General features: G+C 67.2%; 2 protein-coding genes across 3 annotated transcripts; one reads left to right on the top strand and one right to left on the bottom strand.

The window, feature by feature from the left end:
• The first annotated feature begins 1,080 nt into the window (after positions 1 to 1,080).
• FAAP100 (FA core complex associated protein 100) lies at positions 1,081 to 8,515 on the top strand. 2 transcript variants are annotated; one of them, XM_048323879.1, is made up of 10 exons: positions 1,081 to 1,184; positions 1,738 to 1,911; positions 2,556 to 2,674; positions 2,879 to 3,834; positions 4,387 to 4,537; positions 5,445 to 6,199; positions 6,452 to 6,588; positions 7,219 to 7,335; positions 7,668 to 7,754; positions 7,842 to 8,515. In XM_048323879.1, exons 2-10 carry the CDS (start codon positions 1,747 to 1,749, stop codon positions 7,974 to 7,976), a joined length of 2,622 nt encoding a protein of 873 aa, XP_048179836.1. In that variant the 5' UTR covers positions 1,081 to 1,184; positions 1,738 to 1,746; the 3' UTR covers positions 7,977 to 8,515. The 2 variants fall into 2 exon arrangements, with proteins under 2 accessions (XP_048179836.1, XP_048179835.1); XM_048323878.1 differs by lacking the exon at positions 1,081 to 1,184 and having other exon boundaries at positions 1,614 to 1,911.
• Positions 8,516 to 8,815: 300 nt separating this feature from the next.
• FSCN2 (fascin actin-bundling protein 2, retinal) lies at positions 8,816 to 12,310 on the bottom strand. The gene is made up of 5 exons (XM_048323880.1): positions 11,056 to 12,310; positions 9,678 to 9,834; positions 9,472 to 9,593; positions 9,239 to 9,406; positions 8,816 to 9,159 (listed from the first exon to the last, which is right to left on the bottom strand). Exons 1-5 carry the CDS (start codon positions 11,876 to 11,878, stop codon positions 8,954 to 8,956), a joined length of 1,476 nt encoding a protein of 491 aa, XP_048179837.1. The 5' UTR covers positions 11,879 to 12,310; the 3' UTR covers positions 8,816 to 8,953.
• Positions 12,311 to 13,526: the final 1,216 nt, after the last annotated feature.

The following is a 13,526-nucleotide window of genomic DNA, read 5'->3' as shown; positions in this document are numbered from 1 at the left end:
TGGGCACGGGCAAGGGCCTGACCGGGCAGCTGCCCTGGGTGTGGGGCCGGAGGGAGCCCCGGTGTGGGGGGTGGGTCCTGTCCGGGGCTGGAGGGGTCCCAGGTGAGGGGCTGGGCGAGGGTCTTGCCCTGGGTGAGGGTCCTGCTCCTGGGGACTGCTCGCCGTCCCACCGCGGCCCCTCCAGCCCAGAGAGCCTCGGCGAGGGGCTGCACCAACCTGACGCTGGTCCTGGACAACTGGAAGTTCGCCATCACGTCCCAGCTGCGGAACCTGCTGCTGTCGGACCACCAGACCGTGCTGCCCGACTACGGCAGGTGAGGGGCCGGGGGTCCCTTGGGGGAATGTGGGGGTCCCTGGGGGGGGGGAGGGGGGATGGGATTTGGGGGTCCCTGCCCTCACGCCGCTGCGCCCGCAGGATCCCGGCGCTGTCGGGAGCCCTGGACGAGCTGTACCGGGATTTCCGCGCCCTGAAGGAGCAGCTGGGCCGGCTCTCGGATCGCTTCGCCCACCTCGAAGCCTCCGTGGAGCAGCTGAGCCGGGCTCGGAGTGCTGCAGCCCCGCCGCGCCGGGGAGGGGTCCTCCAGAGCCCCCGCAGGGTCCCCGGGACCCCGCAGTGAGCGACCCTCGCCCGGCACCGGGGCGGGGGCGGCGGCCGGGGCTGAGCCAGGCGGGGGGGAGAGACAGGGGCAGCGCCTGGGGGGCTCGGACTGAGGGCGGCGCAGGCATCACTTGGGGAGGTGTCAGAAAGAGCGGGGGGAGACCACCTAGGGGGGCTCAGACAGGCTGGGGGGCGTAGGGATGTCACTTGGGGGGGGTCTCAAGCTGGAGGGGCTCAGGGCCATCACTTGGGGGATTTTTGGGGGGCGGGGGTCCATCTCCGTGGGTCAGGGTCAGCTCGCGGGGTGGTGGTCTCTGCCCCCCCGGGGGGTCCCACCCGGCCCCTTTCTCTCTCTCAATAAAGCCGCTGCCGCCAGCCCCGCCTCGCTCCTTTCTCCCCGCGTGCCGGGATGGGGAGCGGAGGGGAGGGGTCACTGACGGGGCGGGGGTTCCTCCCCTCCCCGGTACCGACCCCCGGGAGCCGCCCCCCGCCCGTCGCCGCTTTACGGCCTGTCGTAAACTCCCCCCCGCCCATTGCGGCGGCCGCCGCGCAGCCGTAAAGCGGAGCCGCCCGCGCCCCCCGCCCGGTACCCGCGGCCCCTCCGGGAGGGATTTGGGGGGGCGGGATGGGGGGGCGAGGGACGGGGGCTTGGGTCGGGAGCTGTGGGCTGGGCAGGGCGGGCGACTGGGGTGGTGGGCTGCCAGTGGAGCTGGGCTTGGGGGGGTGTGGGGGTCTCAGTCAGGCGTGTGGGGGGCTGTGGGGCAGGGCCTTGGGGGCTTGGGGTACAAGGCCTGTGATGTGGGGGGCTCTGGGATAGCTCTGGAGAGTCTGGGGTACAAGGACTGTGATGTGGGGGAGTCTGGGGGCTGTGGAGGTGGGAATGGGGGGGCTGAGGTTGGTGCTTGGGAAGGGGCTGTTTGTGCGGCTGGGCCTGCGTGTCCCACTCGGAGGGGAAGGGGCTGTGGGGCTCAGGGCCCGGAGGACTGGGGGTCCGGACACGTGCTGTGGGGGGCTGGGGGGCTCCGACAGGGGCGCGGGGGTCTGCAGGGCTGTGTCACCACACACTGCCACAGCTCGGGGGTCCGGGCCCAGCCCCCTCACACCCTCGGTGTCCCCCCGCCCCCTCCCCACGTGCCCAGGCCGGCACCATGGCACAGGTGGGGCACAGGGTGGATTACCTGGCCGGATTCTGCTGCCCGGTGGGGGGGCTGGTGGCAGGCAAGCCGCGGGTGCTGTGCCACGAGAACGAGATCTACCTCTCCAATGGCACCGAGTTCGTCTATGTGTACGACCAGGAGGGCAAAGTGCTCAAGGTGAGGGGCTTGGCGGGGTGGGGGTTCACCCTGTGTCCCCCATCCCATGGGGACAGTGTCCCGTGACACAGTGGGGACACGCCCCAGTCATGTCCCCACTCCCTGTGGCTGGATTTCCTCCATCAGGATCCAACAGACAAACCCTACAAGCAGCACCCCTTGCTTTGGGGTTTCGGGGTGCTGCCAGCTGGCCCCTCTCCCAATCCTGTGGGACACACATTGGATCAGACTCCACGGGCTCGTTCCCCCTAGCACAGGGGCTTCTCTTCCCCCAGGCCTGGTCGCTGTCCCCGCTGTCACAGCACCCTGACTGACACGCTGCTGCCTTTGTTAATTTGTTCTGATTATCATTTCTAAGAAATCCACCGCTGTAAGAGCGGGATCTGCCTCCCACACTGCGCTCCCGCTCGGCAAAGTAGAGCACGTACCCTGCTCCCTGTTTTCCTTCCCCTCAGGGAGCGGGAATGACAGGCTGCCACAGCCCCTCTCCCAGCCCCCACCCGGGAACACCCAGCTGGGTGCTGCCCAGGGATCCATTTATCCCTAGAAATCGCTTTGGATCCCCCTCTGCAGGGAGCCGACTTGTCTCTGCCACCCCTCCGGGTGCCGTGGGAGGTGACATTTGGTTCTGTCCCCACTCCCAGGCCGTGTTCCGCTGCCCCGACCAGGTGTGGCACGTGGAGCTGCTGCCCCAGCCCCGGCAGCTCTACATCCTGTGCGCCCACAGCGGGATCTACTGCGTGTCCCTGGAGCAGCAGAGCAGGTGAGCCAGGGGTGGCCCCCTGTCCCTGAGCTCCCAGGGCTGCCCTTCCTGCCATGGGAAGCATGAGGCTCTGGATCCATGTCTCCCGGTGCTAAAAGCTCTCCTGCAGGAGTTCATTTCCCAGGGCCAGGCAAAGAGGCGGCCAAGGGACACGCTGGCTTCTCCCCACGGCTTGGCTCACAGCTCTTCCCTGTTTTCCCAAAGGTTAATGGAGCAGACGGACGGCGACGGCCAAGAAAGCAACGGCCCTTCCGGCGTCTTCCCGGTGGAAGCGGACGCCTGCATCTTCCCCGACGCCAGCCTGAGCATGTTCACCCTGCTCAGCACCTTCGTCATCACGCTGGCCCAGGACGAGGGCAAGTGGTGGATGCGGCTGCACGAGCTGCCGCGCCCGGAGCAGGACGGGCCCCCGTACCGGCAGGTCAGCCAGGTGGAGTTCTGCCCCGGGACCGCGCCGGGGGACGCGGGGGACGCGCCGCCCTCCTGCTTCCTGCCCGTGCTGTGCTGCGCGGCCGCGCCCGGCACCCAGGGGCTGTGGTGCTCTGGGGGCTTCGTGCTGGAGGAGCCCCTGTTCAGCCTCCTCTTCGGCATCGACGTGGCCATGCTGGAGTCGCCCATGATCCTGTGCGGCTTCCCGGACGGGCAGCTCTGCTCCGTGCCCCTCAAAGCCCTCAGCTCCTCGCCCGCCGCCGCCGACGGCTGCCGCGATGTGTCCAACCCGGCCCCGCCCGTGAAGATCCTGCACCACCTGGAGGAGCCCATCGTGTTCATCGGGGCGCTGCGCACGGAGCGGCGCGCGGCCGACGACGCCGAGGACGAGCCGCCCGCAGGCGAGCCCGGCTGTGACTGCGTGGTGGCCGTGGGCCACTACGGGAAGATGGTGGCCGTGAAGGCGGATCAGCAGGAGGAGGCCACGGTGCCGGAGCTCAGGGAATATTACCTGCGGGGGCCCATCCTGTGCGCGGCCTGCGGCAGCGGCTCCCGCATGTACTACAGCACCCACTCGGACATCTCCGCCGTCGACCTGGACTGGGCGGGCGACTCCTCGGACCCCGAGGACACAGAGAATGGCACCGGCGTGCTGCCCCCCGTGCTGTCCCCTGCCAGCCTGAGTATCTGTAGTGTCGTGGCTCTTTCCTTGTCCTCTCGGGCCTCGGAAGGTACTGGGGGCAGTGGGGTGGGATCCCGCCTCTCCTCCCTCTGCAGCTCCATGTGGGCTGGGTGGGGCTCCATCTTTCATCCTTGTTGGCTCCTCTTGGTTCTATAAGTCATTCCTGCCCATTGTGGTTCCTGCTCTTCCCTGCCCATTCCCAGTCCCTCAGCTCGGTATTGCAGGAAGGGGCTGGCCCTCACAGCCGTGGGCTCCCCGCACGGGACAGCCTGGGACAGCCCCGAGCCAGTAAGGCTCCCTCCGAAAAGGGGGTGTTCAGTGTGCCTCTGGACTGGCTGCCTGCAGCGCTGCGTGTGTCACCAGCAGGACCCCTGTGTGGCAGCTGGGTGCTGCTGGCTGTGGCTGGGCAGGCACAGGGTGGGGTCCCTTCTTGGGGGTCTGCGTGTGAGTAGGGGGTGCTGTGGTGATCCATGTCTGCCTCCATCATATCCCACTGCCTTGGGGAGGCAGTGCCATCCTGCTCCCTGTCTCATCCACCTCAGCCATCCAGGAAGCCCCTGCTCCCTTCCTGGCCCCTTACCTGCCTCGTCTGTGCCCGCAGGGGAGTCGGAGCTGTTGGCCCTGTCGGCCAAGGGCCGCCTCGTGTCCTGTGGCCTGTGCAGCCCCGAGGAGCCGGACGTGGAGCTGACCCCTGCTGAGATCGGCCGGAGGATCAAGGAGCTGCTGTCGGGGATAGGGGACACCTCAGAGAGGTAAAGGTGGCACCGAGCTGGGGGTTGTGCAGGTCCTTGCCAGTACTTAATTATGGAATCCCAGAATGGTTTGGGTAAGAGAGACCTTAAAGCTCATCCCATTCCACCCACACCTTCCACTTTCCAAACCTGTCCAACCTGGCCTTGGACACTTCCAGGGATGGGGCAGCCACAGCTTCTCTGGGCACCCTGTGCCAAGGCCTCACCACCCTCACAGGGAAGAATTCCTTCCCAATATCCTATCTAGCCCTTTTCTCTGTCAGTGAGAAGCCATTCCTCTTTATCCTTCACTCCAGGCCCTTCTCCAAAGTACCTCTCCAGCTCCCTCGGAGCCCCTTTAGGCACTGGAAGGGGCCCTAATGTCTCCCTGGAGCCTTCTTTTCTCCAGGCCGAACACCCCCATCTCTCCTCAAGCTTTTCTCTTGGGAAATTGCTCCAGCATTTACCTTTTGTGGCTGGGAAGCCCCCCCACCCTCGATAATATAAAAGCAGTGTTTGAGGGCAGCCCCCTCCCATGGCACAGCCACCCCCAGCGCTGTGGGCGGGCTGGCAGCGGCAGCCATGGCAGCAGAAGGTGGCACAGGCAGGGTGCCAGGCGCCTGCCACGCGTGCCAAGCCAGCAGTAACAGGCAGGGCAGGCACATGCCTCCATCCTCCATGGCTGGCTGTGTGTGGGGAGGGGCTGTAGCCGAGCCCCCCCTCCATCCACAGGGGGATTCCTGAGGTCTGGCTGTCCGGAGCCGCTCCACAGGGTCAGCTCTGATGGGGACGTGGATCTGTGGCTGCCATGGCAGAGAAGCTGGGGGTTTCCTGTGGTGAAATCATGCCAGGAGCAGCTCAGCTGGGCAGCACAGCGCCATCCCGGCGTCCCTCCCGCTGTTTCATCCCTGTCACGTTGTCCTTGCAGAGTGTCCTTCCTGAAGAAGGCCGTGGACCAGAGGAACCGAGCCCTGGCCAGCCTGAACCAGGTGATGAACGTGAGCGCGGCGCTGCTCTCCAGCCACGAGGGCCACAAGCCCATCGCCTGCACCGTCACTGCCAACTGGAGCTGCCTCCTGCTCCAGGACACCGTCACCATCTCCTGCTTGCTGGAAAACTGCAGCGAGTACAGCCTGGAGGAGGGCTGGACCCTCTGTGTCCAGCTCCTGGCCAGCCCCTGTGCCTTAGAGGAGGAATCTGTGGATTCGGCCACCACCTTCACGTTCCCCATTGACCAGCTGCTCCCTGGGAACAAGCGGGAGCTGACGCTGCCCCTCGGCCCCACTGCGGACACCAAGCTGGACCTGCCTCTGACCATCTCCTGTGCCCTCTACTACAGTTTACGGGATATTTTGGGCAGCGGCTCCGACTCCTCCGAGGACCTGGATGACTTCCTGCCCGACGACTCGCCCCTGCTGTCCCCGGACAGAGAGGGGATCTGCCTGCCCCTCAGCCAATGCACCATTGACATGCTCCAGTGCCTCCATTTCGGGAGCAGCCCCCCCGGGCCCGATGCCCCCCCTGCCCCCTCAGACCCTGTGGAGACCTTCCTCAAAGTGTCCCGGGAACAGACTGAACCCGAGGAGGGGAAAACCCCAGGAGAGGAGAACCTGCCCCCCTCGGCAGCGTCCATCCGGGTGTCCTCAGAGCTGCTGAAAAATGCTCTCAAAACGTCGGAAACAGGTGGGTCCCTGGAGAGGAGCATCCCAGGAGCACCGGGGAGTCTCCTGGGGCAGGGGCGCTGGCAGATTGGCACTGTCACAGCCCCTCCCTTGGGCTGTGTGACCCCACTGCCCCCACCACAACATTGGCACAACGTGACTGAGCTCAGCGTGTCCCAGCGGGGAGGGGTCCAGCCCGTGCCACCCCTCAGGGGCTGCCTCGGGCACGCGCTGTCAGCAGTGTCACATCTCTGCTTTGTCCTTTGGTCCCCAGATGTCCCACTTTGCTGTGCCACCCTGCGCTGGCTGCTGGCTGAGAACCCCGGGGCTGAGGCACTGAGCGGCACGGAGGTGGCATCGGCACGTGGCATGGCGCCCGATGGTGGCCACGTCCAGCTGCTCGTCCGAGAGGCAAGGAATGGGTTAGCCCTGAGCCAAGGAATGGGTCAGCCTGCAGGGAAGCTCCGTGTCCCACAAAGCCAGCTCCTTCCTGGAGCCAGGGAGACGAGTGGATGCATGGCTGTGCTGTTCTGACCCCCTCCTGTGGGGCTGGGGTTCAAGTGCTTGGCTGGACAGGCGGCATTCCCGGTCCATTCTGCCAGCCCTGGGCTTCCCAAAGGCTGTGGTCATTTCCCTCCCTCTCCAGATATTCCCGTTTCTCTGGCTCTAAAAAACGAGGGGAAAACGTACTTGGATTTAGGTTGTAAATCTACCCCATACAAAATTCCTCTCTAAAGTCACAGGGAAAACGGGGATTTCTGCCCAGCTCTCCACCTGAGGGGCCCCCAGGTACCTGATGCAGGTGGATTTGCACCTGAGAGCTCAGATGTCCGTGGGATGATGAGTGACAGTGTTAATTCTGCCGGATTCAATCCTGACAGGGCTCATCTGGTGGCACCGGGCTGGGAGCAACTGCTCCTGGGAGGGGCAGGAGGGTTTGGGGGTGTGTGGAGCCTTCTGGGGAGCCCGGTGCCCGTGGGGAGGGGTTCTGGCCCCCTGCTGCCCAGTGAGGGTGGCAGTGACACTGCTCTCGCTGTCCAGGTGACCGTGGATGACGTGAGCCCAGCGGGTCCCATCCAGGCTGTGGAGATCCTGATGGAGAGCCCGTCCCTGGCCCACATGAGCAAGACACACCACGCCATCATCCGGCGCATACAGGTACCCCCCGGGGGCAGGGGGAATCCCAAAGTGACCCCAAACCCCCCGGAATGGAGCCCGGGGTGCAGTGGGGGGCATTTCTGTGGCACCATGGTGTGACAGACCAGCACCACTGGAGCTGGGGGTCCCCAGATCTGGGGATCCCAGGTTTGGGGCTTGGGTTGCCCTGAGATTGGGGCTCCCCAGGGCTCAGGGGGTTCGCCGTGGCTGGGACTCCCCAGGGCTCAGACTCCCTCAGATTGGAGGTTCCCAGGGTTGGGGCTCCCAGGATTTGGGGGCTGCTGGGGCTGGGTGCTGCCAGCTCCCCCAGCACCCTCCCTCCCCTCCCCCAGGCACTGGTGCTGGAGCAGGCGGCACAGGGCTCAGGACCCCCCGACCTCCGCATGCAGTACCTGCGTCAGATCCAAGCCAACCACGAGGTGAGCCCCCCGATCCCTCCCCGTGGGGAGCACACCGTGGGACCCCCGCCACCCCCCCGTGCCTCACCCCCCGGCCCCCTCCCGCAGATGCTGCTGAAGGAGGCGCAGACCCTCCGGGACCAGCCGCCCCTGGGTGAGGAGGGGGCTGAGGGCTCTGCCACGGCCGAGAAGCTCCTGGACATCTACCGGCAGCTGCGGAACCCCAGCCTGGTCCTGCTGTGAGCGGGGGGCGACCAGCCCGCCCCAAACCCCGCCGGCCGGGGCGGGGCCCGCGGGAGAGCCCCCCACCCCACCCCCCGGAGCAGGCGTGGGGCCGGCGGCGGTCTGGGCGGGGGGTGTGTCTGTGCGTGTTTCGTGGTCGTGTTGTCGGCAGCACCGGGGGGTCTCGGGGCTCCGGTGGCGGAGCGGGGGCTCCTGGGCTGGCCCAGCCCTGCCCCGCCGCCCCCCAGCCCGGCCAGGCCGGGGCAGCCCCCCGGGGCCGCGCTGTCTTGTGGATCCGTGGTAGTGTAGTGGCCGTGCCGAGCCGGGCCGGCCGCGGGCTGAGCCCCCCGAGCCGCCTTCAGGATCAGGACAAACAGGGTGCTGTGCCCGGGGGAGCCCCGTTTTCTGCTGGGCAGGGGAGGGGGTCTCCGCTCCCCCGTTGTTTCTATAAATGATCTCGTATCTCCGTGCTGGTGCGGCGTGGTCCGGCCCCGGCCCCTCCCGCACCTCTCCACTGTCTGTAACTCTGTCGTCTGCCATGAAAACGATCCTGTTGCTCACCCCGTGCCTGGCTCTGTTCCTTTCCATCCTCCCGGCGGGTCCTGGCAGCTCCCGGGGTGGGGGGTTCCACTGCCACTCCCCTGCTCCCCCAGCGTGGCAGGGGGGCCACCGGCTCCCCAACCCCCTCGGGGTCCTGCCTGCAGTGGCTTTGCTTTGCTGACCACCCCCATCCCATGTGGCACCCCTGGGGGTCCCTGCATCCCACTGTCCCCGGATCAGCCCTTTCCATGGGGTCTGGCGCTCCTGGGAGGGAAACAGTGCTGGATCTCGATGAGAAGGAGGATGCAGCGCTGCCCCGGTGTGATCCAGGTGACTTTAATGCCATGAGTCATGGGGGCACAGCTGCCACAAACGGTGTCACCGCTGCCACCACCCCCCTTTGCCAGGGACAGGCTGGTGCCCGTGGGCAGGAGTGGCCGTGGTGGGGGCTCCGGGGGTCAGTACTCCCACAGCGTGGCCCGCAGCACGGACTCGCTGTCGGCGCGCAGTGTCCCCGCGGGGTCCCCGCGCAGGTACCGCCCGTTCTTCCCTTTGATGGCCACGCGGCCCCGCTCCCGGAACTCGAAGAAGAAATCCTCGGAGAGGTCCCCGTCGCTGCACACCGACCCGCTGCTCGCCACGTACCAGTACTTGCCCCCCTGGCCTGCGGGGAGCCCCGGGGGGGGCTGTCAGTGCAGGCTGGACAGACCCCCAGGGCCACCCCCCCATAGCCCGCCACCCACCTTGGATCTGGTAGGCGCCGTCGCTGAAGGTGATGTGGAAGACGTCGTAGACGGAGCGGTTGGAGTCGAGCAGGTTGGAGCCCCGGTGGTAGCAGACGAAGCCGTGCTCCCCTCGCAGCACCAGCATCGGGCGGTTGATCAGCTTCAGAGTGAACTCCTCGTCCTCCCCTGCGCAGCACGCGGCCCTCAGCACCCCAGGGACCCCCCGTCCCCCCTGCCCCCCCAGCACTTACCCACGGCCTCACTGACGGCCGCCAGCTGCCCGTTCCTCTTGGTGCAGACGTAGCGGCCGTTGCTGGCGCGCAGGGCCACGCGCCGCCCGCGCCATTCGATGTCGAACATGGTGTTGGCAGCGCTGGTGGCAGAGGGACAGCGTGAGTTGGAGGTGCGTGTGTCCCCCCAGACCGTCTCTCCAGCCCACACTGCACCCCACACTCACATTTCGGTGGCCACGGCCTGGATGCCCCCATGGGCCACCAGGGTCCAGTAGTTGCCAGTGTTGGTGTGGAGGCTGCACTTGTTGGTGTCGCGGTCGATCTGCATCTGGAAGGTCTCGTGGTTCAGCTCCTCGTCCTGGTTTGCCGAGACATTCACACCTGGGGGGAGAGTGGATGTTGGTGCTGGTCCTGCTCCAGACACTGGCACTGGTTCCTCTCTGACTCCCTGCACTGGTCCTGTCCTGGGCCTGGGAACCACTCTCAGTCTGGCCATGGTCACCGATCCCACTTTGGCACTAGTTGGCGCTAGTCCCACTCCAGTCATCATCAGTGACCCCGCTCTGGCCATTGTCAGCAATCCCAATCCAGCCACGGGCACTGATCACATTCCAGCTGCTGTCACCAGTCCCACTCAGGCCATCAGGACCAATCCCAGTCCAGCCATTGTCACTGTCCCAGTACAGCCATTGGCACCCATCCTATTGCAGCCATGGGTATCGGTTCCACTCTGTTGGCTATTGTCACCAATCCCACTCCGTCCATGGTCACTGATCCCGCTCTGGCCATTGGCAGCGATCCTGCTCTGACCATCAGGACCAATCCCATTCCAGCCATTGTCCCACCCCAACCATCACCACTGCTGCCCCACGGCCACCCTCCCCCTTCCCCCCCAAATCCTCCTGCGAACAATTGTGCTAATTGGGCTGCTTAATCAGCTTGTCACCACTGTGTCCATCTGGTCACAAACCCCCTATTTATAGCTGGTCCCCCCCGTCACCCGGCACTAAGCTGCTTGGCACGGGGGTGGCACCGTCCCCAGGGGGCACCTGGGGGCGAGCAGGGTCCCTTGGGACTCAAAGAGCCCATGGAGGTCTCGAGGGCCTCTGTTCACCTGTCCTACCGTCCAGTGGCTCTACACACGTGTGTGCACAGGGCATCGTGTGCACAGGGCATCGTGTGCAGTGTGCACAGGCAAACGTGTGAGGCTGTGGACGCTGCACGAAGCCTTGCACACCTGTGCGCGTGTGTGTGTGCACACCTGTGCACTCCCACAGCCTGCCAGTGCACACACGTGTTCACACACAGCCCTGCACGTGCACACACGTGTGTACACACACCCACGCATTCCCCCCGCAGCCCTTCCCACCCCACAGCTGCTCCCACTCCATCCTCACTGACCCCAGCCCCCCCCCAGGCAGACAGGACCCTCCCATGTCCCTCTCCAGCAGCCAGGCTGGGGTCCCCCATGTCCCCAGGATGTGGCTGTAGGGTTCCCCCCAGGCAGGCACAGTGCTCTGGGGTTGTTACTGTGGGGTCTCCCCCGGTGTGGGGGTCCCTGGGTGGGCAGGGAGCGGGTAGGGGGGTGTGGGGAGCTCTTACCCTGCCGGATGGAGACGTATCTGCCGTTGGCCGCCGTGAACACCACCTGGGGGTGACTCTCCTCCAGGTCAAAGAGTTCATCTTTGCCCGGCTTGGAGCTGCGGCCGGATTTGAGGGTGCCGGTGGGTCCGGTGGGCGCCAGGTATTTCCCGTCGCAGTCCTTGAACGCCAACTTGCCGGCCTTGAACTCGAGGGTGTAGCCGGTGCCGGCGCCGGGCTCGGGCACCAAGGTGCCATCGCAGCGCAGGTAGCGCTCGTCGGCCGTGCGCAGGCTGTACTTCTTGTCCTGGAAGCAGAGGGTGATGAGCGCGTCCACCCCCCAGGGCAGGTTGCTGTCGGTGGCGATCTCGTCCTCGTGGGCGCTCAGGTGGGCGTAGCGGCGGCGGCTGACGCTCAGCAGGTTGGCCTGGGGGTGCATGGCCAGGTGCACGGTCCAGAGCTCGCCCTCCGTCACGCTGGGGGCGAAGCAGGACAGCCGGTCCTCGCGGCCCCCGAAGAAGCGCCGGTGCGGGGCCGACTGCAGCGCCCAGCGCCCGTCCGACTGAGTGATGATGCTGAAGCCTTCGTCCCGGCCCGGCTGCTCCGCCTCGCAGCGCACCTTCCCGTCCTTGTCGGCGCCCAGGTACCGGCCCAGGTGGCTCTTGAGGAAGACGATGGAGCTGTCGGCTTCATCCTGCTCCAGCGTCCAGATCTGCTTGCGCTTGAGGCTGGGCGCCGAGGCGTTCACCTTGTAGCCGAAGCTCTCCGCCGTCAGGTACCGGCTCTCGCAGTTGATCAACCCGAACTGGATCTTCAGCACCTGGTGGATGCCATTCGTTGGCATCTTCCGCCGAGGCGGGGCGGCCCCCGGGGGCCGGCGGGGGCTCCCCGGCGCTGCCGAGCCCGGGCGTCGCGGCGGGGCCGGACGGAGCGCCCGCGGCGGGGGCGGCTGCGCTGCCCCGGACCCACGGAGCGGGACGGGGGCCCGGGGGGCTGCGACCCGTTCGATTAGCCGCAGGTGGGATTAGAGACCGGCCGGGTTGCGATGGGCACCGGGGGCGCCCGGGCGAGGGGGCACCGCGGCAGCCCCCGGCCACGCCACCGTCCCTCGCCGCGGCCCCGTCCGGCTGTGGCGGAGCCGCGGGTGGAAAACTTGGGTGGGAACTCGATCCGGGCCGGCGTATCCGTTCCGATCCCGGCGGGTTAAGGTTACCGGCCCCTCTGATTCAGCAGCGGGTCACCTCCAGCCGCGCCGCCTCCCGGCCAGCCCCTAAGCGCCTTTTCCAATTAGCCAGGCATTTTGATTAGTGTAAACCTTTTATCCTGCTTTGGGGCCCTTGGCCTCCATCTGTCCTGTGGCCCCAAATCCCTCCTGCAGCTGTGGATCGGGGTCACGGACACCCCCAACCCCCCCCCCCCCCAGAGCCAACCCCCGGGGCGTGGGGTCCCTTCGGGGCTGAGACCGCCTGAAACTCATGCCAGAGATGAGGGCCCGGCCCCTCGGCGAGGACAGGACAGGACGGGGGCGTGGGGGACGGGAGGGACAGCGGAGTAGGGGACAGTCCCCACTCCAACCCTGCAGGCGCCGTCCCCCAGCCCTGCTGGGACCCCCCGGCCGGAGCAGGCGCAGCCGCAGGGACCCCCGGCCTCGGCCACGCTCCGCTGGGGGCACCTGGGGCCGGGCGGGGATGGGCTCTGCCACCACCTGGGTCCCCCGAAAGTGCCCCGATCCCCCGTGCCGCCGTCTGGCCGTGCCGTGGCGATGCCGCGCTGGCTCCCGCCGCCTTTCCCCGGCCCTGCGGCTCCGGTGTCAGCCCGGTGCCCGGTTATTGTTCCCGCAAACAGCCCCAGCTTTGGTTGCTCATGACTTTTTCATGCCGGGCTGGCTCTGCCCGCGCCGGGGGGTGCCGTGGCCCCCCGAGCCGCGACACCCGAGCCGCGGCCACCCGGCCGCTGTAACTGACCCCCGAAACGGAGCCGGGTCGGCTTTCGGGCCACGGCGCGGGGCGAATAAGTGGGTCAGGGTCCTGGGGGGTCCGGGGGGGCCGCGGGTGGCAGGGTGGCCGCGTGGCTCTCGGTGGGTGCCCGCCGGCACCTGCCCGGCAAGGCAGCCGGGAGCGGCATTTATACATCCCGGCACCCCCCGGCCCCCCCGGCGGGGTCAGGTTCCCCTCGGGGGGGCCCTGGGCGCTGTCCCACAGCCACATCGTGTCCCTGAGTCCCCCCGGCCTGGTGACAGCGAGACCCCTCCCCACTGAGGGCTGCTGAGACCGGACAAGCTCGTGACAACTCCTCCGGCCGGGGCATCGCAGGGGGCTGGGGTGGGTGACCCCTCCAGGTGGGTCCCGATTTTCACCCAACACCTTTCCCAGGCGGAAAATGGGGGTCCTGGGCTCCCGGGGGGGTCCGCATTCCACAGCTCTGGTGGGGGGCGGGAAGAGGGGGGAGCTCAACTGTGCCACACACCCCTGGGGGGTCAGGCAGTGTCTTGG

This window comes from Corvus hawaiiensis, chromosome 19, assembly GCF_020740725.1.
Source record: "Corvus hawaiiensis isolate bCorHaw1 chromosome 19, bCorHaw1.pri.cur, whole genome shotgun sequence".
Lineage (NCBI taxonomy): Eukaryota > Metazoa > Chordata > Aves > Passeriformes > Corvidae > Corvus > Corvus hawaiiensis.
The sequence above is the reverse complement of the archived record's forward strand: the minus strand, read 5'-3'. Positions and strand labels throughout refer to the sequence as shown.